Source organism: Erinaceus europaeus, chromosome 7 (genome assembly GCF_950295315.1).
Source record: "Erinaceus europaeus chromosome 7, mEriEur2.1, whole genome shotgun sequence".
NCBI classification, from domain to species: domain Eukaryota; kingdom Metazoa; phylum Chordata; class Mammalia; order Eulipotyphla; family Erinaceidae; genus Erinaceus; species Erinaceus europaeus.
In genome coordinates, this window is record NC_080168.1 from 113212965 (window position 1) to 113237278 (window position 24314).

General features: G+C 39.0%; 1 protein-coding gene across 4 annotated transcripts in view; it reads right to left on the reverse strand.

Moving 5' to 3' along the window:
* SCN8A (sodium voltage-gated channel alpha subunit 8) overlaps window positions 1-24314 on the reverse strand; it is a 185833-nt gene that overhangs the window by 71596 nt on the left and 89923 nt on the right. For all 4 annotated transcript variants that reach the window (XM_060195347.1, XM_060195346.1, XM_060195345.1 and 1 more), the window contains 5 exons: window positions 15149-15370; window positions 13801-13864; window positions 9990-10131; window positions 8109-8315; window positions 7034-7324 (listed from right to left, as the gene is read on the reverse strand). In XM_060195347.1, the coding sequence (XP_060051330.1) occupies window positions 7034-7324; window positions 8109-8315; window positions 9990-10131; window positions 13801-13864; window positions 15149-15370 (926 nt within the window). The remainder of the gene's footprint in view (window positions 1-7033; window positions 7325-8108; window positions 8316-9989; window positions 10132-13800; window positions 13865-15148; window positions 15371-24314) is intronic.

A 24314-nucleotide genomic window follows, 5' to 3' on the forward strand; every position in this document is an offset into this window, starting at 1 on the left:
AGCAGCGGCCTGTGACCTAGGATTTGCTGGTTAGGGTAGGATACTGGGTCGTCAGCAGGAGGGTGAATAAGGGGTCCTATGTGTGACACCAAGGAGGGGTCCTATAGCTCACTCTTGGGTTAGAAAAAGAAAGGAAATCTTTTGATTATTTCTGAAGCTCACCCCTTCCACACCAGAACCAGACCCTAGGGGCTGGACAGCCACTCCTAGCATGCTTCCCGCTGAGCTATTTTCTTTACCACGATTCCTGACTCACCAAGGGTGTCATTCCAATACTTTTCCTTTTTGATTTCCTCTCTCTCTCTCTCTCTTTCTCTAAGTGGCTGGAGCTCTATTTGAGTGACAAAATATCTGACTAATCAGAGCCTCACTGCTGCCTGGGAAAGACTACCTGGAGCTTTTTTTTTTTTTTTGATACTTCTTACAATTGGCTGTCTTTACTCAGACTGCCTGAGCCAATCCAGAGCCATCCAAGCTGCAGACTGACTGCTAGGATTTTTTACTCTATTCTATTTTATCATTACTATTATATGTATGCATGTCCCTTTATCCCCCCCTCCTTCTTCAGGTTGACCAAAATTAACCGTTACTGTTTTTTGCCATTGCTAGGTGACTCGGTGTCCTATCCATTGTGAGAGGAACTTGTTCTACTCTACCTCTTCCCTCCACCCTCCTCTCCTTTTTCCCCTCCTCCTAGCTAATTAAAAACAAACAAACAAACAAACAAACAAAAAACCCTCTTTCCTTTCACTGCTCTTTTTTTTTTCTTTTTCTTGTTATTGTCTTCTTTTCTTCCTTCCCCCATCTTTTGCTTTATGAATTCACTGATACTTGCTTGTGAATTATTCTGGGGAAGAAATGACTCAGAGTGGACTCTCTGTGTGTGCCTCTCTTCTCTACTTCCCTTTCTCCTCTTGCCATCCCTAGAATATTCAGTCGACGGCAGATTTGCCTAATTGTCTGTTCTTGCTTTCCCTTTTCTTTCTCTTTCTTTTTCTTTTGGATTTGGTTGCTATTTTTTTCTTGGACTGGAGGTGTTGTTTGGCTAACTGGTATGGGTTAAACTACATCAATCTTTGTTTCAGTTACTATTGTTGTAATTTCTGAGGTTTGTGACTGTGTTTGTCATAAAGGTATTTACTATAGTGTGGCTTGCACTAAAACACAACTGAAGAATGACAGAACAGAAAAATAAAAAAGACATCAATAAAAAAAATGGTTAAATCAAGAGCAAATAAAACTGCTACCACAATGAATCAAGACAGGAGCCCAGAAGAAACTCCAAATCAGTCAGAAGTAACCATAGATAAGAAAAGTATGCAAGCAATAATAAACCTAATAATCACAGAAGTGAAGACAACTATGGAGGAACGGGCTATCAGAATTAGGGAAACAACAGATGAGACCCTCAAGGTAAATACTAGCTATCTCAAGGGAATTAGAGAACTGAAAGCTGAAATAGCTGAACTAAAAGGTCAATTATCAGAACAAGCTAATACTATAACAGAATTGAAGAAAGAAGCTGAGGGAAGGGAAAGTAGGTTAACAGAAGCAGAAAACAGAATTATCCAGACAGAGGATGACCTAGAGAAGACTAAGAAAGAGGTAAAAGAGCTCAAAAAGAGAGTAAAAGACACTGAAAATAACAACAGAGACATATGGGATGATCTCAAAAGAATTAAAATTTGTGGGAGTCGGGCAGTAGCGCAGCAGGTTAAGCACAGGTGGTACAAAACAAAGGGACCAGAGTAAAGATCCCAGTTCGAGTCCCTGGCTTCCCACCTGCAGGGGAGTCACTTCACAGGCAGTGAAGCAGGTCTGCAGGTGTCTTTCTCTCCTCATCTCTGTCTTCCCCTCCTCTCTCCATTTCTCTCTGTCGTATCCAACAGTGACGACAGCAACAACAACAACAATAATAACTACAACAATAGAACAACAAGGGCAACAAAAGGCAATAAATAAATATTTAAAAATATTTTTTAAAAAAGAAGTAACATTCATATAATTGGCCTGCCAGAGGAAGAAAGAGAGGAAGGGGAAGTAAACATACTAGAGGAAATAAAAGAAAACTTCCCAGACCTGTTGTTAAAGTTCGGAGGCTCCAGCAGGCCGGGCTTGCTTTGCGGTGGTAGACAGAGACAGAGACTCAAGGACACACGGCTGGGCTGAGAAGCTGCAGTTTAATCTTTATTCATGAGCGGGCAAATCACCACACCATGTGCTTCCCAATCATTCTCTCTCTGCCGCTGCTGCTGGGACTCTGGACATCCTTAGCATAGGGGGCAGGGAGAAAGCAGGGCGCGAAACTAGCAAGGGCCAAACCAATTCTCTCAGAGGTGGGGGGAAGGGGAGCAAACCAATATGAAACATACCAACACAGACCTAAACAACAGAAAGGACATCAAGATTCAAGAGGCCCAGAGAGTCCCAAACAAAATCACTCCAGACCTGAAGACACCAAGACACATCATAGATACAATGAAAAGAAGTAAAGATAAAGAAAGGATCCTAAAGGCTGCAAGAGAAAAAACAAAAAGTCACATACAGGGGAAAACCCCTAAGACTATCAGCAGACTTCTCCACTCAAACTCTAAAAGCCAGAAGAGAATGGCAAGGTATGTATCGAGACCTGAATGAAAAAGGTTTTCAACCAAGGATAATACATCCTGCTAGACTTTCATTCAAACTAGATGGAGGGATCCAAACCTTCTTAGACAGACAACAGTTAAAGGAGGCAAGCATCACCAAGCCTGCCCTGAAAGATTTTCTAAAAGACCTCTTATAAACAAAAACATCACCATAATACTTGCCATATATCAGAGCAAATAAAAAATTGTTGAATAATGGCACTACAATACATTAAATCCATAATATCAATAAATGTCAATAGCTTAAACTTGCCCATTAAAAGGCACAGAGTGGGAGGATGGCTCAGAAAACACAACCCAACCATAAACCATATGCTACTTGCAAGAATCCCATCTGACCCAACAAGACAAACAGACTTAAAGTGAAAGGATGGAAAACTATCATACAGGCTAATGGACCATGCAAAAAGGCAGGAACTGCCATTCTCATCTCTGACACAACAGACTTTAAATAAATTAATAAAAGATAGGCAAGGCCATTACATAATGATTAGAGGATAAATCAATCAAGAAGATTTAACAATTATTAACATTTATGCACCCAATGAGGGACTATCTAAATACATCAAACACCTACTGAAAGAACTACAAAATTACATCAAAGTAATACAATAGTGGGAGACTAACACCCCACCCTCACACTTAGATCAGCGAAGCAGAGAATCAACAAAGAAACAACAGAATTAAGTGAAGAGATGGACAGACTAGACCTCCTGGATATTTTCAGAGTTCTTCACCCCCCAAAACATCATATGTAATAATAATAATAATACAATGCATGAAAAGGCATATATAAAACACAGTGGAAATATGAAATGATAATTTCTGACTGGCCATGGAAAGGAAGGTATCTTGAGAAAAGAATGTGGAGCAGTCAGGCAGTAGCGCAGCGGTTAAGCGCACAAGGCGGAAAGCGCATGGACTGACATCAGGATCCCGGTTCGAGCCCCCAGCTCCCCACATGCAGGAGAGTTGCTTCACAGGCAGTGAAGCAGGTCTACATGTGTCTATCTTTCTCTCCTTCTCTCTATCTTCCCCTCCTCTCTCCATTTCTCTCTGTTCTATCCAACAACAATGACATCAATAACAACAACAATAAAAACAAGGGCAACAGGGAGTCGGGCTGTAGCACAGCGGGTTAAGCGCAGGTAGCGCTAAGCTCAAGGACCGGCGTCAGGATCCTGGTTTGAGCCCCTGGCTCCCCACCTGCAAGCAGGTCCCTTCACAGGCGGTGAAGCAGGTCTTCAGGTGTCTGTCTTTCTCTCCCCCTTTCTGTCTTCCCCTCCTCTCTCCATTTCTCTCTGTCCTACCCAACAACAACGACATCAATAATAACTACAACAATAAAACAACAAGGGCAACAAAAGGGAATAAATGAAATAAAAAAAAAAAACCAAGGGCAACAAAAGGGAAAATAAAATAAAAAAATTTAAAAAAAGAAAAGAATGTGAATAAGTATGACATGAATAATTAGAGATAGAAAATGTGGACAGCTTTAGAGATGGTGTTTCTGGAGCATACCAGAGGGTAGAAAACAATTACCACATAGAAGAAGCATGTAGCAGTTCTTTTTTTTTTTTTTTTTTTGCCTCCATGGTTATCACTGGGGTTCCATGCTTGCACTACAAATCCACTGCTCCTGGAGGCTATTTTTTTCCTTTTGTTGCCCTTGTTGTTTATCATTGTTGTTGCTATTATTATTATTGATGTTGTTGTTGCATAGAACAGAGAGAAATGGAGAGAGGAGGGGAAGACAGAGAAGGGGAGAGAAAGATAGATACCTGCAGACCTGCTTCACCTCATGAGGCAACTCATGATTCACTCACTGAAGGGAGGGGAATTCCTGCTTCCATTTTTCTTAGCCACTGTTCTAAACCAGCAATGTTTTCTTTTATTAATAACTTCCCCATTCAATCCTGTATTCTCTCAATAAGATTCTTAATACCTACACTACTGAAAACTAGTGACTGTCATGTGGCACATCCTTAACTCCCTATCTCTTTAGACCTACAGACTTATTCGCACTCACTCTCCCCTATTTCCCTGATTTGGTGGGCAAGGTCCCTCTCTTTCCTGTTAGAGACTACATATATTTCCACAACTTCCCAAATTGTGCTCTACTTTTTTTAACCTCCACTTCATTTTTCTTGAACACTCTCCCCCCAATTAAATATCAGAAGTGATATTCACCCATATCCTTTAAATAAGTTCAAATAAGATCACGCTCATCACCTTTACTTTCTACTCAGTAAGATATCCATCCAAACCTTCTACTGAACCATCTTTAAAGTTCTCAGTGACTTACACTGCTAAGTCCAGTTTCCCACTCTAACCTATTAGTTCCCAATTCATTGATCATGGTATCTCTCCTGTCTGACCTCTCATTCCATCTATCTCTTTGGACTCGTTAAACTCTTCACTCTCTTAGCACCTGTAGTAACTTGACTTGGTTTTCTTCATGAGCCCCATCTCTAATGTCCATCAACATATAGAGTCACATCCTTGGCCCACTCTTTTTACCTGATACATCAAATCTTTCAATTACTACCTCTTACTTCACATTCCCCCCACCCCTCATCACTTTGACTATTTGTATACTTAAAAGACTTTTCTACCAGGGTTATCCAGCAAACAATTCAAACTGAAATGTATTTTTCTGCTAAACCTGGAACATCCTCTCCTCTGTCTTACTGCTCCCGCTCCAATAGGAATATATATTACCCAACTAGTTCCTAGTTATATTTTAAGATCCAGTTCAGAAATGTATTTTCTCCAGAAAATCCTTGTGATTATTTCTAAGCCAATGGGTTAGATCTGTGCTCTTCCAAACACCCAGCATATCTCAATTCTGAAATAATACAGTTGATTTTATATATGTGTATCTATTATAGAGATACTGTTGAATGTATTTGGTTGTCCTATGATACAGCAAGCTCTCTAGAGAAAGGACAGTGTTTTATCCTTTCAATATGTAGAATCTATTACATGTCCTGAGACAGAGAAGGTACTCTGAAATGCTTGGTGATAAATGATGAAAGCTATGTCTTAAGAAGTGGTTTGGTAACAGGATATAAAACATTAAAGAGGGGCTGGGTGGTAGAGCAGTGGGTTAAGGACACATGGTGCAAAGTGCAAGAACTGGAGTAAGGATCCTGGTTCAAGCCCCCAGCTTCCTACCTGCAGGGGGGTCACTTTGCAAGCGGTGAAGCAGGTCTGCAGGTGTCTTCCCTCCTCTCTGTCTTCCCCTTCTCTCTCAATTTCTCTCTGTCCCATCCAACAACAACAGCTATAATAACAACAAGAATGACAGCCAAGCAAGGGCAAGAACAAGGTCAACAAAAATGGGAAAAATGGCCTCCAGGAGCAGTGGATTTATAGTGTAGGCACCAGGCCCCAGCGATATCCCTGGAGGCTAATAATAATAATAATAATAGTAATAATAATAATAGTAATAATAATAATAATATAAAATAAAGTAATTCCTTTAAAAATAAAATAAAACATTAAAGAGAGAAAAAGGCCTGAGGAATTGAAACTGTAGTGGCTACCTTCGACAGAACAAAATAATACAAAAGTGGAAACTAAGGATTAGTGGGATAAGAATGGGATGGACATGAAAGAGTTTGCTTTGATAAAATGGACAGAGCAAGCAGAAACCCCACTGATTTGGGGGTAAGAGATGCTTGCAATAGTACATGAGTCATTTTTGGGAAACAAGACACTAGATACAATGTCACAACCAGTAACTGTAAACTGTATTATGCTTTATAAGCCTTCCAGCATTACTTTAACATGGAGACTTACATGGCCTAAAAGTTGGAATGCTCTATACTAATCCATAAGACAACACCCCCACTCCTTCTTTTTTGGTTCCCTTTTTGTTAGTTAGGTGAAATGAGTTTTGTATCTATTACTACAGGTAGTTTAGCAGCGAGATAGCACATATTTAGAAAAATCACCCAAACCTACCATATTCAAAAAAAGTAGCCTAAGGAATTTCATGACTTTTTTTTTTTTAAAGCCTACAATTATTTGAGATACTTGAGCTGTCTTCTGATGTTCAGATACCAAGAGGAAAAAAGTTCTTTCTGATGATTCAAAAGATAATGTTCATTAGTATGTAGACTTTACTGTGAAGTAAGTCTGCTGGAGGTAATTGCATTGTCCCACGATGGGCTTGAGAGTGAAGAGGGGAGGGTGAGATTACAGCAGAGAATGTTCCTAATATCCCAGTAAGGCTTCCTCCTAGAGGAGAATAATATGGAGCTTGGAGAGGTAGGTATTGAGATGGGCCTGGAAAATTTAAACCCCAAAAGGAACTATGAGAATCAAGTAGGATTAGGAAAACCTACATTCCTCAGGCTTATTTAACCCAGTGTGTTTACCTGATTCATGATGGAAAATTTCCTTCCAATTCTATTATCTGGCAGCCGAATGATCTTCCTCCTACCATCTTCTGACTCTGATTTAAACACCTTCTCAGGATCCCCTTTCTCCTCTCCTTCAGAGAGCTCCTTTTGTTTCTTTTTCTTTCTCCTATTACGTCTCTCTTTGGCACTCTTGGAACTGAGTTTAGAAAGTTCAGATGAGCTCCGAGGAGAGCCTACACCATCTTCTCCTTCTTCTTCTATGGCATCTTCTGAGACAGTTCCTGCTGAAGTGGCCATTGCAGCAGCCTAGGAAAAATGTCATAGCAGCAGATTAGATAAAAAAACAACTGGAACACATGAATAATTAATTAATTTAAAAAACCTGTCAGGGTGGTATAATCACAAGTTTTGCTTTTCAAATTTTATTTTAGTATTTTTTTATCTCATTTTTTATTATAATCATTTTTTGAGTTTCTATTATATTTACTTAAAATTGAAATACAATGGGATGTAACATAGCTCTTAAAGTTAAAATATTATAAGGTAACCAAGAATAGAGTTAGTTGAATCATTCCTTTCAACTTATAGGTGAACTGGCAAAAAACTTCCACTCAACTCTCCTTTGTAGGTACAGTTAACCATGAGACAAGAGCCTTTACAAAGTATAAGTTTGCCATTATAATCAACTCTTTTTATGACCACAAAGAACCTTTCAAGGAAATCCTAATGTTTTCACAGTAAAAAGGTTATGCTTACACTATGTAAATTGTTCTGATCATTTTTTTTCCCTTCCCAGGCATCATATCAGTTGAACACTGAATAGGTAAGAAGTTCTATAAAATGTCATATTCATAAACAATTTGACCAATAAGACAAATACACTAATTGGACCAAGGACCTATAGTTGTGAATTGGATTGTTTTAATTAGATCAATGACTTCTCATTGGTAATGCATCTAGAGAAGATGAAGTGGAGTAGCAATCTAACAGGGCCCTGGTCTTGGTGGTCTAAGTGATTTTAGTCTAAGTGATCTGAATCTTAATCTACCGGTCTGGCAGGAAGGCCTACTACAAAGACTTCACCACCAACCTGTGCCTCTTCCTGTTGCTTCTTTAGTTGTTCCAACATTGCTTTGAACTCAGCTTCTTTTTGCTCTGCTTCTTCCAGTGTTGCTTGGTTCTGCTCTTCATAGGCCATGGCCACCACAGCCAAGATCAAGTTCACCAGGTAGAAAGAACCCACAAAGATGACCAGGACAAAGAAGATCATATATGTTTTCCCAGCTGCCCGTAAAGTCTATGAAGGCAAAAATCATTTCTGGAGTCACTTTCAATAGCTAAACTAGGCTGAAAACAAGTCATGGGCTCATCTTCCTTGGTGGGGACATTATTGCATTTTGAATCATATAGGTAAGGACAGTTCTTCCTCCTATGATACTCCTTCATACTTTGGAGTATTACTATTCCTAATGGCCAAATGGCTTCTCCACTCTCAACTCACAGTAAATATCATACTACCTCCCACTCATTGTGATAGAAAAGAAATATTTTCTAACAGTTACAAATGCTCTCCACACATTATTTTCATAGAAAAATGCTCTGGACTAATAATTATACTTGGCGTTGACAGTTTGCTTTAAGTAAGTATAAAGGAAAGAATACAAGACTTCAGCTCATTTATCTTTTGATCCTTAAAAAGCATTGGTTCAGGTCCAAGTCACTGGAAGTCCCAGTCTTGAATGCTATCCTTACTTATTCTTTTGTAAAAGGACAGGTTTTTAAAAAGTGATAACGGCATAAGGACAGTGAGGAGAAAAGAAAAGGAAGGAAGATCATAAGATTATTCACTAACAATGAGCCCTTCATTAGAATAAACAAATAGACACCCTAGAGCAACTGAGTTTTAGGTTATGAATATACGATTGAGTACCAGTTAATTTACATCTGTATTCTTTTCTACCAGAAATAATTTATGGAACTTAACATCAACACAAATGTTTCATAAGGAAGATCCAAACCTGAGGGAACTCTAAGCTATTCAACAGAAAAGAATTCAATAAGGGAGCAAGATTAAAATTTTTTATTAAAAAGTTTCCTTCAAGCTTATGGGAGACATGGTGTTCATTATTAAGCTACCTGGCATCAATAAATGGCAGTGTAAAACAGAAAAGAAAGGATTATCATAGGATTTCTAAGCTGCACAACTCTTATTACCCAGACTAATTTTTCCATCACCATCAGACTTGTCCACGATGACCAATGCAGTTATAATAATAATAATAAAGGTTATTATTATTATTGCCAGGTTTCACTGCTCTGGGCTGATTTTTTAAATTTTTTCTTCTGCTAGAGAGAGAGAGAGAGAGAGAGAGAACAAATATCACACTGAAGCTTCCTCCAGTGTGGAAGGGCTTGAACCTAGACTATGTGCATGGCAAAGCAGGTGCCCTACCAGATGAGTTGTTTTGTTGGATCTGTTATTAATTTATATTTGTCATAACCCTCCTGAACAAGTTCAAGTGTGTTACAAATCTTAAAAATGCAGGTGTATTTAGATTCTGACTATATATTTAGTCATTGTATATAGAAATCTCATTTTTATAATGAATGTCTAGTGACATTATATACAATGTTTATTATTTCTTTAAAAGATGCCTTAAGCCCAAAAATTCAAAAAGGAGAAATGCTATAGATAGTTTGGTGGAACAATAGTAAGAAAAATAGCAGACTTCCTGGCTAAGAGCTGTGTACCTTTATAGCTGTACATGACTGAGAACTGAAGAAACAGAGCCGAGTACTAGGGGGAATTCACTTGATTATGTAAGCCAGTTAACTGTGAGACATACCATTGTAAGATCTTGCATAAAGTCTTCACTAAAGGTCACTCACACAAAATGTCCCCAACCCACACTTGCAAAATTCCATCACCAAAGAAAAAGAGGCGGCATTCAAAAAAAGGGGTCTGGCTTACCAACTGGTACAGGTTTTCCCAATAATCCTGGGTCATCAGGCGAAATAATGCCAAGAAGGCCCAGCTGAAAGTGTCAAAGCTTGTGTAACCATAGTTGGGGTTCCTTCCAGCTTTCATACACTGGTATCCCTCTGGGCATTGCCTGAAGAAAGAAGGTAAGTTTAGGACTTTCTCAACAAATTAGTTTTCCATTTTTTCCTGTTTTTCATCTTACTGCATTTCAGCCAGAAAGTTCCAGATGCTACTATGATTCCATCATGACTTGCCGGGGCAGATGACCTCATCCTTCCTGGAACCTAACCTCTCCAGAGCCATACGCCAAAGGGAAAGGCAGAAACAAATTGGGGGTATGGAAATAACTATCAATGCCCAAGTCCAGTGGAGAAGCTACTACAGAAGCCAGAACACCCACCATCTGCACCTCATGAAGAATTTTGGTCCATACTCTCCTCAGGTAAACAATAGGGAAGTTTCCAGTTGAAGGGATAGGATACAGAACTCTAGTGGTGGGAACTGTATGGAATTATACCCCTATCATTTTCCAGACTTGTGAGTCATTATTAAATCATTAATTAAAAAATTACAGTTTTGAAAATTCTTACTTTTTAAAATAATTGTACATTATCAGTTGTAAATCATATTCATGACTTTATAAGCTAATAAAAGTAATCACAGAGGCAGACCTATGATTAACTGGAATTAAAAAAAAGTAAAGAATGAAAAAGAGGACAAGAATAAAGTTAAGAGGTCAATTTTTTTTTCTTAAATCAGGATCAGAATAACCTAGCATATCTCTTAAAAATTCTGATCTGCAGGGATCCAGAGATCACATAGGCTCCTAAGCTGAATATGGGCCCCAGATCAGATCAAATCGATGGGGTTTACAGTCACCAATATTTATACACCTTTCCCATATTTGGGGGCTACTCTCTTCCCATATCCATCTTTCTGGTCCTTTTTCCAGCCGTGACATCATCTCCCCAGACAATAACTAGGATCCACCTGCATATCAGATTTCAGGCTCAGGGGAAAAAACAAACAAACAAACAAACAAACAAACAAACAAACAAGTATAGACACAGGCCTTTTGGAATATAACTAAAATATGCCTACTAGCTATCTACAGAACGGAGGACCTCCCCCACTACTCAGTCTACTCAGCCTTTAGGTTCATGATTAGTGAACTACTCAGCCTTTAGGTTCATGATTAGTCAACTATTGCTTGGCTTTATATGTTAACTCTCTTTTGAGCCACCAGGTTCCAGATGCTAGCATGATGCCAACCAGACTTCCCTGGACAGACAACCCCACCAATGTGTCCTGGAACTCCGATTCCCCAGAACCCCACCCCACTAGGGGAAGAGAGAGGAAGTCTGGGAGTATGGATCGACCTGTCAACACCCATGTTCAATGGGGAAGCAAATACAGAAGCCAGACCTTCCACCTTCTGCATCCCACAATGACCTTGGGTCCATATTCCCAGAGGGTTAAAGAATAGGAAAGCTATCAAAGGAGGGCATGGGATACGGAATTCTGGTGGTGGGAACTGTGTGGAGTTGTACTCCTCTTATCCTGTGGTTTTGTCAGTGTTTCCTTTTTATAAATAAAAAATAAATAAACACACACACAAATTTCTGACATCTCTGTCTTACTTATGAGCTAGGAATAAAAGCTTTGGGTATGGAATCTATGAAACTATGCTTTAGGGGGCTTGCTTAGTAATTCTTGTGCCTGACAGAATTTGAGAACCACTGTCCTATTATAAATTTATAGTAATGAATTTGACCAAATTCAGTTTAGCTACTATTACAAATGATAAATGACTAGCAAATGCTCTTAATCATCTCTTTTTTCTTAACACTCACAGTGTATATCATACTGACAGCCTATATCATACTGAGGATTTCAGTGACCTTGGTTAACAGTTCTGCTTTTAGACTTGCCTGATGTTTATGTTAATAAAATTTTACTTTGTTTTTATTAAATATTTTAAACAATTTATTTATTTATTATGAGAGAAAGAGAAGAAGGAACAAGTCAGCCCTGGTCATAATGTGGTGCCAAGGATGGAATATTTAACTTCTGGAACTTTAAGAATGCAAGGTGGTGCTCTTAACAGGCTGAGCTATCTCCCCAGTTCTTTCAAGTAACTTCAGTGTCTACTTCAATACAGAAATTAAATAGATTTCTACTTGTCATGGTCATCTTAAAATAACAAATCCCAGTAGACAGAAACGTAATGATTATGCAAAACAGCTTTCCTGCCTGAGGCTCCAAGGTCTCAGGTTCTGTCCCCACCACCACCATAAACCAAAGCCAGACAGAGTTCTAGTAAATAAAAATTAATTGATAAATTAAAATTTAAAAATATCAATTCCCAGAGGACCACCTAAACTTTGAATAATGACACTACTACACTCTTTTGTTTAAAAAAGCACTTTCATATATCTAATTGGACCTTTATAATAACTCTTTGAAGAAGTGAGAACATTATTTACTAAATCCATTTTACAGATGAAGAAATTGAAGCTCGGATAAATTAAATGGCTTGCCAAATGTCTTTAAGTTTGAAGTAGCAAAATCAGAACTTATTTTGCATATTTATGTTTGTGACAACATATTGATAATAGCTGATAGAAGCAACAATGGTCCATCTTTCCATGGAGATATCAAATATATATATATATATTAATACACACATATTTGACTAAAATACAATATTTCAGTCTCTAAAAGGAAGGAAATTCCAACACATAGCATATATGAATGAAATCTGAGGACATTATGCTACATGAAGTAAGTCAGTTACAAAGAATCAGTAAGTAAGTAAGTCAGTTACAAAGAGAGGACTACTAAATGATTCCACTTACTAAAAGACACTTAGAATAGTCAAACTGCAGACAGATAGAAGCATGGTAGTTGATGGTGGCTTTTAGGAGTTAGGGGATGAGGGCAATGAGGAGTAACTGCTTAATGAATATGATTTCAGTTTGAGAAGATTTGCTCACTGGGCAGTTTACATCCTTGTTGTGTGCACATGACTCAGGTTCCAACCTTGACACCACACTGGAGTGCCATAACACCATATGCCACAGCACCAGGGGAAGCTCTATTGCTATAGTGTCTCTGTTTCTCTAGCTAAATGAAAAAGTACATCAGCAAGAAACAAAATTATGCATGTTTGAGGCCCAATTGCTGCAAAAAATTAAATAAAATAAAAAAGAATTTTGGAGAGATGGTGATGATCAGTTGCAGAAAAATGTCAATGTGCTTAACATGACTGACAGAAGGGATGGGGATGTGGCTCAGTTGGTAGAGTACATGCCCCACAAGCATGAAGCTCTGGGTTTGATCCCTGGTACTGGAAAAAAAAGAGATATATTGAAATTTTATATGATGTGTATGTTTTCATAATTTTAAAAATTGGGAAAATGTTCAATGCTATGCTTTCAGACCTGGAATCTTTTGTGTTAGTCATTAGTACTTGCCTATGAATAAAATAGTGTCCCTACTCTATTAATTGTGATAAGAGAGAATGAGTGAAGTCTGTAAAAGACAGTCAAGATAGCTGATATTATAGATTCTACTGTTTACTTCTACATCTTTGACCTGACTGGAGCCAATAGGCACACTTACTTACTAGTGAAATGTCAACTTTGGATAGAAGAATACGAAATAGTAAGATAATCCTCAACCTACAGGTCAGAACGAATTAGGGTGTATGTATGATATGAGCACAAATATCTATATATATTTTCATTTCTTCTAACACATTATAAGGGAGAAGACTCAAATTAGGCAAGCTACTTACCCAGCATCAGAACTGTTCCCACAGAGTAAAGGTTCTAGCATGCCAGGAACGATGTAAAAATTTGCTAGAAAAGTTCGAAGAGGCAGGAAATGAATAAAGCAGATTTAAGTGAATGAGAGAATAAGGTCACACTGTTCCTAACTTGCCCCAGCAGAAATCAATTTCAGCTTCACTAAATCTTTTTTTACAGCAGTGAAACCAAATAAAAATTCTTTCCTACTAGATTCATATAAAAATGAAAAGTGTTACCATGAAGTTCTCAATGAAATATCCTTTTCAAAGGCATTCAAATTCCACTCATACTTTAAATCCTTACCATGTTCTAACAGTGGATTAAGGGGGTCTAAATGAGGGATTAAGGGGGTCTAAATGAGGGCTTTTAAGTATTTTATCCTTTCATACAACTTCATCTTTCATGCGTTTACCAAAGATAAACGAGAAATCCTCACTGACCACTAGTTACTAAGTCCCATTTCAACTTGAGGACACATTACCTGTGACCCTAAAATCCCCTTTGCACAGTATTCTTATGGCTGCTTAACCGATTTTACTTCCTCGAGGGACTAGTAATACTGCTGCGTTCCCCTCACTACTTTACAGAAGTGCTACTATACTGAGTGCTCCTTAGGGTAAAACTCAAGTGTTTTGAGTGCTCAAATGGAGTTATTAAAACTCTTTAACTCTATTAGAATCAATAGGTGCCTTGTGATGACTGGAATCCTTAGACAAGAGCGATCAGAAAGGTCTTAGTAGTATTAAGAAAGCTTATTTGGATATCCACGACCAAATGTTTAAATCTCTCAGGCTTCCCAGCTAGGGACAAAAAGGATTCTTACCAAGTCTCTAAGCCTGTTTTTTTCTAGTAATAGTTTAGGGGCACATGTGAAAAACCTAGACATTTTGTTTATTTAAAAGGGGGGAAAGGGGGAGGAGGAAGAACTATGACTATCTTAGGAGTCTGAACACCATCCTAGACGCAGAACGGGAGCAAGTTCCAGCAACACTGGTTTTCCTTTCTTCCGCCCACTCCTCTTCTTTTAATGGTTCTTTAAAAAAAATGATTTATGCATTTATTCTGATAGAGAGAGAAATTGAGAGAGCAGGAAGGGGTGGGGAGGAGAGGGGAGGGGAGGGAGAGAGTGAGAGAGAGAGAGACCTACCTGTAGCACTGATTCACCACTAGTGAAGCTTCTTCCCTGCAAGTAGGGACTGAGGGCTTGAACCTAGGTTTCTACACATGATAATATGTGTACCTCCCCCAACTACTTTTTTAAAGATCACAGGTGACTTCTGTCCATATAAAGTGACAGACTTTTCTTTTTTTTCTTGTAGAGAAGGGACCACCTACTTTTATTGTTGATATACTCTTCCCAGTCAAAGCCTTTGGTGCCATTTTCAAGATAACTCTCATTGAAGTTGATGGGCCATACAACACACTTGTTTCGCAGGTTTCCCATGAACAGCTGCAGTCCGATCAAGGCAAAAACACTCAGGCAGAACACTGTCAGGATCATCACATCCGACAGTTTCTTCACAGACTGAATCAGGGCACCCACGATGGTCTTCAGGCCTGAGGAGATAGAACCCTCAGAATCAGAAACACCTCACAGCTATCCCCGCCTCCCCCAGCCTCCCTCTCTAAACTACTGGCTCCTACTCCTCCCCATAATGCAACCCTGGAAACATGGTCACTTTACCTTTTATGCCACCAGAGTAATGATGAGTCACCATTACTATCAATTGTTCTTTAAGTACCAACTTTAAAGACAATTGTTAACAGTGGAAAAAAAAGGGGGGGCAGTTTCTTCTCTAACATGCAGTACTTTTCTTCCAGGAAACACTTTTCTATCACTGACTGCTCCTCAGCCCTTCAAATTACTGGCCTCAGTGCTTTCTAACATACTGTTCCCTCTGCCCAGCATGCTCCCTTCTATTCCCTTATGCTACCTGTCTGTCATTCTTCCTTCTAGTCTCAAATATCAATTCTTCTAACTTCACAATTCTACTTCCTTCTCCATTATTAATAATATTTCAGTAGTACCATATGATTTCCTTCATGGTATTTATCATGGTTACAACTAATAGTTTATGTCTGTGTTGTTCATAGCTGCATTATTTATTGCCTCACTCACAGTAAATACCGTGTAAATATCAGTTAAATAGTAAGGTGGAACAATCAGAGACCGAAGAGCCTTCCAAATTGGAAAGAGAACAACTGGAAAGTTTAAAAGCCAATTAATGAGAAGTTACAATATTTTCCCAAGAGTTCCAGAAATGCGGATGTACTGAAAAGGTTAATTCAGAGTATATTTTTAAAGGAGAGCAAGAGAGTGAGAGTGAGCAAGAGAGAGATCCCAGGGCATCACTCTGGCATATGCAGTGGTAGGATTGAATTTGAGGTCTCGTGGATGAAAGTCCTTGCTCTCTCACTGAACTACCTCTCCAGTTACTAAATTTATTATTTATAGCTGTCTTTTCACTAAAATAAATAAATAAAATACACTGTCTATTTGTTCTCTACAAGTGACCTTTTTTTCTGTCCTAGTTTTAATACAAAAATTTAAATAAGTATAACCCATTTGAAGTGAAGTGTAGATGCAAGCCACTTATAAAAAATTTGAACTTACAATTAGATCTTTCTTTTTTTATGCTTCAAGAGAAGATTTATAGTTTGATTATTCAACTGCACAAGGAGAGATCAGTAAAAGGAGACACAGAAATACGATGGGTTCATCATGCTTGTGTTGTAAGTGGCTTTACATGTGGCTCCTGTAAGCATGCCCAGCCATCAGGTGATCCATAAGACACAGTGAAGAAAAGGAATGAACTCTCTTGGGATGATGGTGTCCCTAAAATTGAACCCTTAACACAGGCCTCAAGAGAATCTCACCTGTTTCACTTCAGATGGCATGAATAATAGACTGCATTTTAAGGCAATCTTACTCCTGGTTTTGAAATAAGAAGCTGGGCAGATAATTAATAATCTTAAGTTTTACTTGTGTTATAAGGCAAAGCAGCTAACCTCTTGGACTCAACCCTTTCACCTTTAAAATGGACATAATTTAGTTAAACAGCATATGGTTATTGTGAGGATTAATAATAATTTCATATGAAACAATGAACACAGCCCCTGGTACATAATGAATGATGCCAAAAATGTTAACCAATTTTGTCTGAGTCTGTTTACTCATCTAAAAGTATTTATAAATATCAAGTTGTACTAAGGTTTATATAAGATAATGAATATAAAACATGAAGTTTAATCCCTGGCATGTAGCACTTGTCAGCTATCACTAATAGCCACATGTTGCCATCCCATGAGAAGTATGGCTGAGCTAACAGCTACATGGCTAACCTCTTATGATGATAATTTAGTGGGTGGCATGGAAATACTTTTGCTAGATTTTGCATGTAACCACCTAGAATTCTCCAAGTTCAGTCCAACAGGATTTTTTTTTCCCTCCAGGGTTATTGCTGTGGCTCAGTGCCTATACTACAAATCCACTGTTCCTGGAGGCTATTTTTTGCCTTTTGTTGCCCTTGTTGTTTATTATTATTGTTGCTATTATTATCATTGTTGTTATTGCTGTCGTTGTTGGATACGACAGAGAGAAATCAAGAGAGGAGGGGATAAAGAGAAAGGGAGAGAAAGATAGACACCTGCAGACCTGCTTCACCGCCTGTGAAGCGACCCCCCTGTAGGTGGGAAGGCGGGGGTCTAGAACCGGGATCCTTACACCAGTTCTTGTGCTTTGTGCCATCTACACTTACCCACTGCGCTATGGCCTGGCTCCCAAGGATTTTCTGTTTGAGGGGCTGAATGGTGATGGTATACCTGGGTGAGCACACACATTACAAGGACCTGGGTTCAAGGCCTCAGTCCCCACCTGCAGGGGAAGGCTTCACAAGTGATAAGGTGTAGGTGTCTCTCTCTCTATCTCCCTCTTCCCTCTAATTTTCTCTTTATCTTTACCCAAAATAAGTAAATAATAAATATACAAAACTTAAAGAATTTCCAAAAAAATAAAAATAAAAGAATTTTTTTAATCCAATAGCAGTTATGGATAGTGATTCTAACAGAGCATCTGACACAAAGCTGGCACTGTATATATATATATATATATATAATTTTTTATTATCTTTATTTGTTGGATAGAAACAGAAATCAAGAGGGAAGGGAGTGATAGAGAGGGAGAGAGACAGAGAGACACCTACAGCCCTGCTTCACCACTCACAAAGCTTTCCCCCTGCAAGTGGGGACCGGGGCTTGAATCTGGGTCCTTGCACATTCTAACATGTGCGCTCAACCAGGTGTGCCACCATCTGACCACAACTGCACATATTTTTACTGAAAGAATAAGAGAACAAGAATTTCCCTTCCTTGTCAAGATATCCTGAAAGGGATCTAAGAGAAGATGAAGGAGGTGGAGGAGAAGGAGGAGGAGGAGAAAGAGAAGAAGGAGGAAGAGGAGGAGGAGGAGAATGGATTGCAAAGATGTAGGAACTTGAAGAGGTCTATACTTTCTTATAGAGTGGGTCTTCCATGAAGACTGTGGACACCAAAGAGATTCTGAAAATGTTTCTTTGGTCCCACGACACAAAGCTTTTCTAACCTGATTTCCTTTCTCCTTCCAAGGCTAGGTTGAAGGGAATCAGAAAGGTAGGGAATCAGAAAGTAAAAATTCTAGTCCTTGCCTGGCTACCAGTTTTAGAGATTTTTCAGAATTTAAGGACACCACTCAGTCTTATTTCTTATCTATGGAATATGGATGAGGAGGAGCTATAGTGCAGTGGAGGAGAAATGAAATTCTACTCAAAAAGTTTTATGGGAGTTGAGTGGTGGCACACTAGGTTGAGAACATGGGTTATTATGTACATGGACCTGGGTTCAAATCCCTGCTCCCCACCTGCAGGGAGAATGTTTCCATGAGCAGTGCAATAATATTACAGGTCTCTCTTTTTCTCTTCCTCTTATTGGGAAATTCCAGGTCATAAGCTAAAACTAAGTCTTGTTCCAGAGGGGTGACTCCAACAGCCTAATTTACTAGAGGTGGCCTTCTTTTAGTAGGTTATATATATATATTGTGTGGACATCTTACACAAATATAGATTTTCTCCTCTACAAATTGAGAATAAGAGTAAAAGTCAGTCCAGTCATCTTTTCATGTGGTGGGACACAGTATTATATACATTTTGGGGTTAAGCAGGCCAGGAGGTGGTACAGTGACTAGAGTGTTGGTCTGAAAAACATGAGGTCCTCAGTTAGATCCCTAGCATTGCACATGCCTAAGTGATTCTCTGATTCTACGCCTCCTCCCTTTTCTTGAGTTACTAAATAAATCTTTTGAATTAAGGAATAGTCGTATTTAGTTGTTAAATTAGGAATCATCTGAGAATAAGGGCAGTAAGTATGTTCAAAGATAGAAAATGGGAACACACATGAAGAGAAGAGGGATGCAGGCCAAGTATTGGCTGGTATCTGGGATTTCTTGGCTCTGCATACTGGTCTCACTGGATTCTAAAAACTCAGTGCAATCCTAGCCCTTTGACTCCATGAAGGAGTCTTTTATTCTTTCACTTGTGGTCAGAAATTCTCAACCAATGCAACTACTATATATGTAAGTACATGTAATTCATCACTTTCTTGGGCATAGATTTGAATGTTCACAACCAATAATATAACATCTTTATAAACCATTATATCATTGGTATCATTGCTGAAGAATCTGTAAATATGAATCCAGAAAAATAAACAAAAATTACTGCAAGTAAAATAAGCCAGAGCCTTAGATTAACTCCTTGGTGAAAGTTGTTTCAACTTTCAAAAAGTTTAAAATAGACATTTAAGTTGGAAATGGTATTCAGCTGATGGTACTTCTTAGAAGCTCAGAGAACCAAATCTTAATTAAGGATAATCACTGACTACATAACTAACTACAGCCATCAAAAACAAAACAAAACAAAGCAAAACAAAACAAAAAAGTCTCTTCTTCAAGATTCTTATTCAGAGTACTAGCAGAAAATAAGAATTAGGGACAGAAAAAGGTGGTGTGGCTTAGTGTTTGCAGAAGACAGATGTATGACTGCACAGCATGATTAAATGTAAATGCTCACTGGCTCACAAACTGGTCTCATGACTCCATTCATTAGGGTTGATAATTACAAATGATCATACTTGCAAATTATGAAGATAACCTCATTAGTGCCTTCCTTCCTTCCCCCCCCTTGTTGCCACCAAGATTTCATTGCTCCAAATTGACTTTTCCAGAGGGGAAAAGATACCACAAAGTGAAGCTTCCCCTGGTGCAGTGGCTGTCAGGCTCAAAGCTGGGTTGTGTGCATGGCAAAGCAGGTGCACTTCTAGGTGAGCTATCTTGCTGCACCCCAGACCTGTTCATTAATGTGTTTATTTTTTAAAATATATTTTTATTTATTTATTCCCTTTTGTTGCCCCTTTTTTATTGTTGTAGTTGTTATTGTCGTCGTAATTGGATAGGACAGAGAGAAATGGAGAGAGGACAGGACAACAGAGAGGGGGAGAGAAAGATAGACACCTGCAGACCTGCTTCACCACTTGTGAAGTGACTCCCCTGCAGGTGGGGAGCCAGGGGCTTGAACCAGGATCCTTATGTTGGTCCTTGCACTTTGCACCATGTGCGCTTAACCCGCTGTGCTACTACCCGACTCCCTCATTAATGTATTTCTAAAGTCTTTCCAGCAGTAACTGCCATGTACTAGCTAATGCAGCCAAATATAAGTGCTCCCTCCCACCTCTAATACAGGCCAGTCAAGCAGGAAGGTGCTGGAAGGATTCCTGAACTGATGTGTACAAGGATGGAGAATGCTTCTACGCTGGCTGTGGAGAAGAGCTGTCAGCCTTCCTCTGTTGACTCACAACACCACATAACAGAACAAGCAAGATACTGACTGAAAACTGATTATCCCAAACAGAGCAGAATGCTCCTTCAAATGACTCCTACACAACACAGTGTGCAACAGAAGCCACGTGGGGGCATTTTGGACAACGAGAACTCTTGGAAAAGGCTAACATTAGCTAGCACTGAGATATGTCTGAGCAGAAGCAGTTAATGCATGTATTACAGATTTAGCAAAGACAGCTGAACCTGATGGGCAGAAAGGGCAGGTACCAGAGAGGAACTTGGACACTAAGGTGTTTTGAGAAACATGTAAAACCACCATTAGAATTCCACTCCACTCTCTGCCAAAGGTACCTCTGAACCTCCCGTTACCTTTCATGACACCCAGAAATCTCCTGAACAAATGAATAAAGCTTGCTTATATGTTAAGCCCACAGAAATCACCCATGCATACTGGGATCAAAATCTTCCACCATGGTGATGGCCAAATTATAAAGCAAATTTGTATTTCCTAGCTTGTGGCTCAGATTGAGAAATCAAATGGGTTTGAAGCAATGTGAGCTAATTCTACAAAATTAAAATTGGAACAGGCCTCAATAGCAATAACAAGCAGTTCCCAAACCCAGAGGAAAGAACAGTTCTCCAGCTCCCAAAGTCTGGCTTAGAGCCAGATAGATCTTGGGGAGAGGGGGCATGCCAGGTCAATTTCCTGCTGCAGATTCAATACTCACAATGACATTTCTTGGAGGTCTTCAGAGCAAGAGCAATTTGGGTTCCACCAATTTATTTACTCAAGACCAGATTTATATCACAAAGTCTGGTGGAATACTGTGAGTAGTCAGAGTTTTCATTTAGGGTGACTACGTTAAATGTGCTCTTTTTCTGAGACTCAATGTTTGAAAAGAAGAAATGCAAAAGCAATTGGATTAATAATTTCAATATTAAAACTGAGTTTCTGAGGGTAGTTTAAAACACTTAGTCTTCCTTCATGATGCAGCAGAAATTGCCATATTCATTATGTATACATTTAAAGAAAGTGACTTCTCAGTGTATATTGGGGTGAGAAGATGAGCCTACTGCCATTTTTCCTGATTCTTTATCTGATACTGTAGGTAAAGAGAAAGTAACAGAAATTAAAAGCAGAAAAATATTGGTAAAAAAAATCCAAGAGAAATTAATCAAGAAATCACAACTTTAAAAAGAGTAAAATGCTACTAAGTCAATGCTGATGAGGAGTGCTTTGGGAAAGAATCATTTAAATGATAACGTACATGAGGAGCTGGCAGGTGAGGCCTTCCCAGCTTGCTCTACTTACACCGGGTAAGTGCTACTCTCTAAGAAAATATCGGAGACACCTGTTCTGAGATTGCCACTGCGCCTTTGGACACATGATTCAAGTATGGGAAGATGAAACTTGCAATAAAGTCATTTAGAAGTTAATTTTTGTACCTAGACCCCAGATAAATGCAAAGGGAAATTAAAATTTAAGATATGAATTTCTATACTGAACAGTTCAATATCAAGTTGAATCTTGCAAATTCTGGATTAAGGAAAATGTAGTCTCCTCTTATAAGTGAACCCCTTAGCACAGAGCTTATATGCATAGTTCAAATCAAGATCCCTAAAGCAAAAGGTAAAATATGAATAAGACATATCCAGGTCTTGAGTTGGCAAATAGAAGGATCAGAAGGTGGGTTTGATGTTTTCTAAGTTACAAAGCTCTACATCAAAGTATCTCTTAGACAAAGGCAGTGGAAGCAGAGAATAGAGGGAACTCACACACTGCACAAACCAATCTTCTTAAGAGTCTTAGTGACCATGACATAGTCTGATTAACAACCAAAGATGCTAAGAGGGAGGGCAGCAGCCTGGGTGAGTTGGTTGAGAGCTCTACAAAAGAAAAAGCTATAATAAAGGGATTTGAGCCTTACTTAGCCTTGTAGGCTCCATGTCAGTTCTGTGATTGTTTTCACTTGTGTTTTTGGCAGCTTCAACGAAATATATAATCAAACTGGGAACAGGAAAAAGAAAAGAGCAGAAATTTCACTGAACTGACCCAGGAGGAAACTTTGAGTGCAAAACAATGTTGTTTGTTTGTTTGTTTTTGACACCAGGGCTCACTGATTGCAAAATTCTCTTTCTTTCTCTTTTTCTTTCTCTGACAGAAACAGAGAGAAATGGAGAGGGAGAAATAAATGGGGAGAGAGGAGAGGGAGAAGGAGAGAAATAAACGGGGAGGAGAGGGAGAAGGAGAGGGAGAAGGAGAGGGAGAAGGAGAGGGAGAAGGAGAGAGGGAGAGAGGGAGAGAGGGAAACAGACCTGCAGACTGATCTACTGATGGTGAAGCATTCCCCTGCAAGTGTGGAGCAGGGGCTTGAACCCAAGTCGTATATGGTAATGTGTACATTCTAGTGGGCATGCCACCACCTGGCCCCCAAAACAATGGTTTTTTACCAAGAGGGAACTATGGATCAGCTCTACCACGGTGGAGTCAAAAGTACTTATAATGCTACTCAAGATACGTCCTTTGAAGCTGGGAAATAGCATACTCAGTAGAGTGTACACTTTTCTATGTGCAAAGACCCTGGTTTGAGGCTCTGGCACCACATTTGAGCACCAAGCTTGACAAGTTTCATAGTGTCTCTTCTCTTTCTCCCTGTCTCTTTCTAACTTTAAAAAAAAAAAAAGATTCTGACATGAGTCATGGAATCATGAAGGCGCAAAGCCCTGACGTGCTTAAAGAAAAAAGGATGGGAGACTGGGTGGTGGGGCACCTGGTTGAGAACACACGTTACTATGTGCAAGGACCCAGGTTTAAGCCCCTAAACTCTACTTGCAGGGGGACACTTTACAAGCAGTAAAGCAGGTGTTTTTCTTTCTTCCTCTCTCTTCTCAATTACTCTGTACCATCTAATAAAAATAGAAAGGAAAAAAAAAAGAAGAAGAAGAAAGTGGCCACTAGGAGCAGTGGATTTGTAGTGCTGGCATCAAGACCTGGTGATAACCCCAGTGGCAATACAAAATAAATAAATAAATATATATATATAAAAATAAATAAATAGAAAGAAAAGGATGATCCCAGGTCTATTGACTCTTACACTGTTGATCCCAATTTAGAAGGAGACCTGCTTAATAGGCAGACAGGCAAGAAAAAAGATTTAAGATTAAATAAAAGCCACTCTTTAATTTTTTTTCTTTTTATTTATTTATTTTCCCTTTTCTTGCCCTTGTTTTTTTATTGTTGTTGTAGTTATTAATATAGTTATTGATGTCGTCACTGTTAGATAGGACAGAGAGAAATGGAGAGAGGCGGGGAAGACAGAGAGGGAGATGCTACACTGCCTGTGAAGCAACTACCCTGTAGGTGGGGAGCCAGGGGCTGGAACCAGGATCCTTAAGTTGGGCCTTGCGATTTGCACCACATGCGCTTAACCCACTGTGCTACCGCCCGACTCCCTAAAAGTCACTGTTGAGTGGCCCAGGAAGTGGGTGGCACAGAAGAATTCTGGACGTGCAATCATGAGGTACTGAGAACAATCTCTAAATCACATGTGCCGGAGTGATGCTCTGTTTCTCTCTTGCTCAATAAATAAATATAAAAACTTCACTCATAAATTAATTCAAACATCAATTATT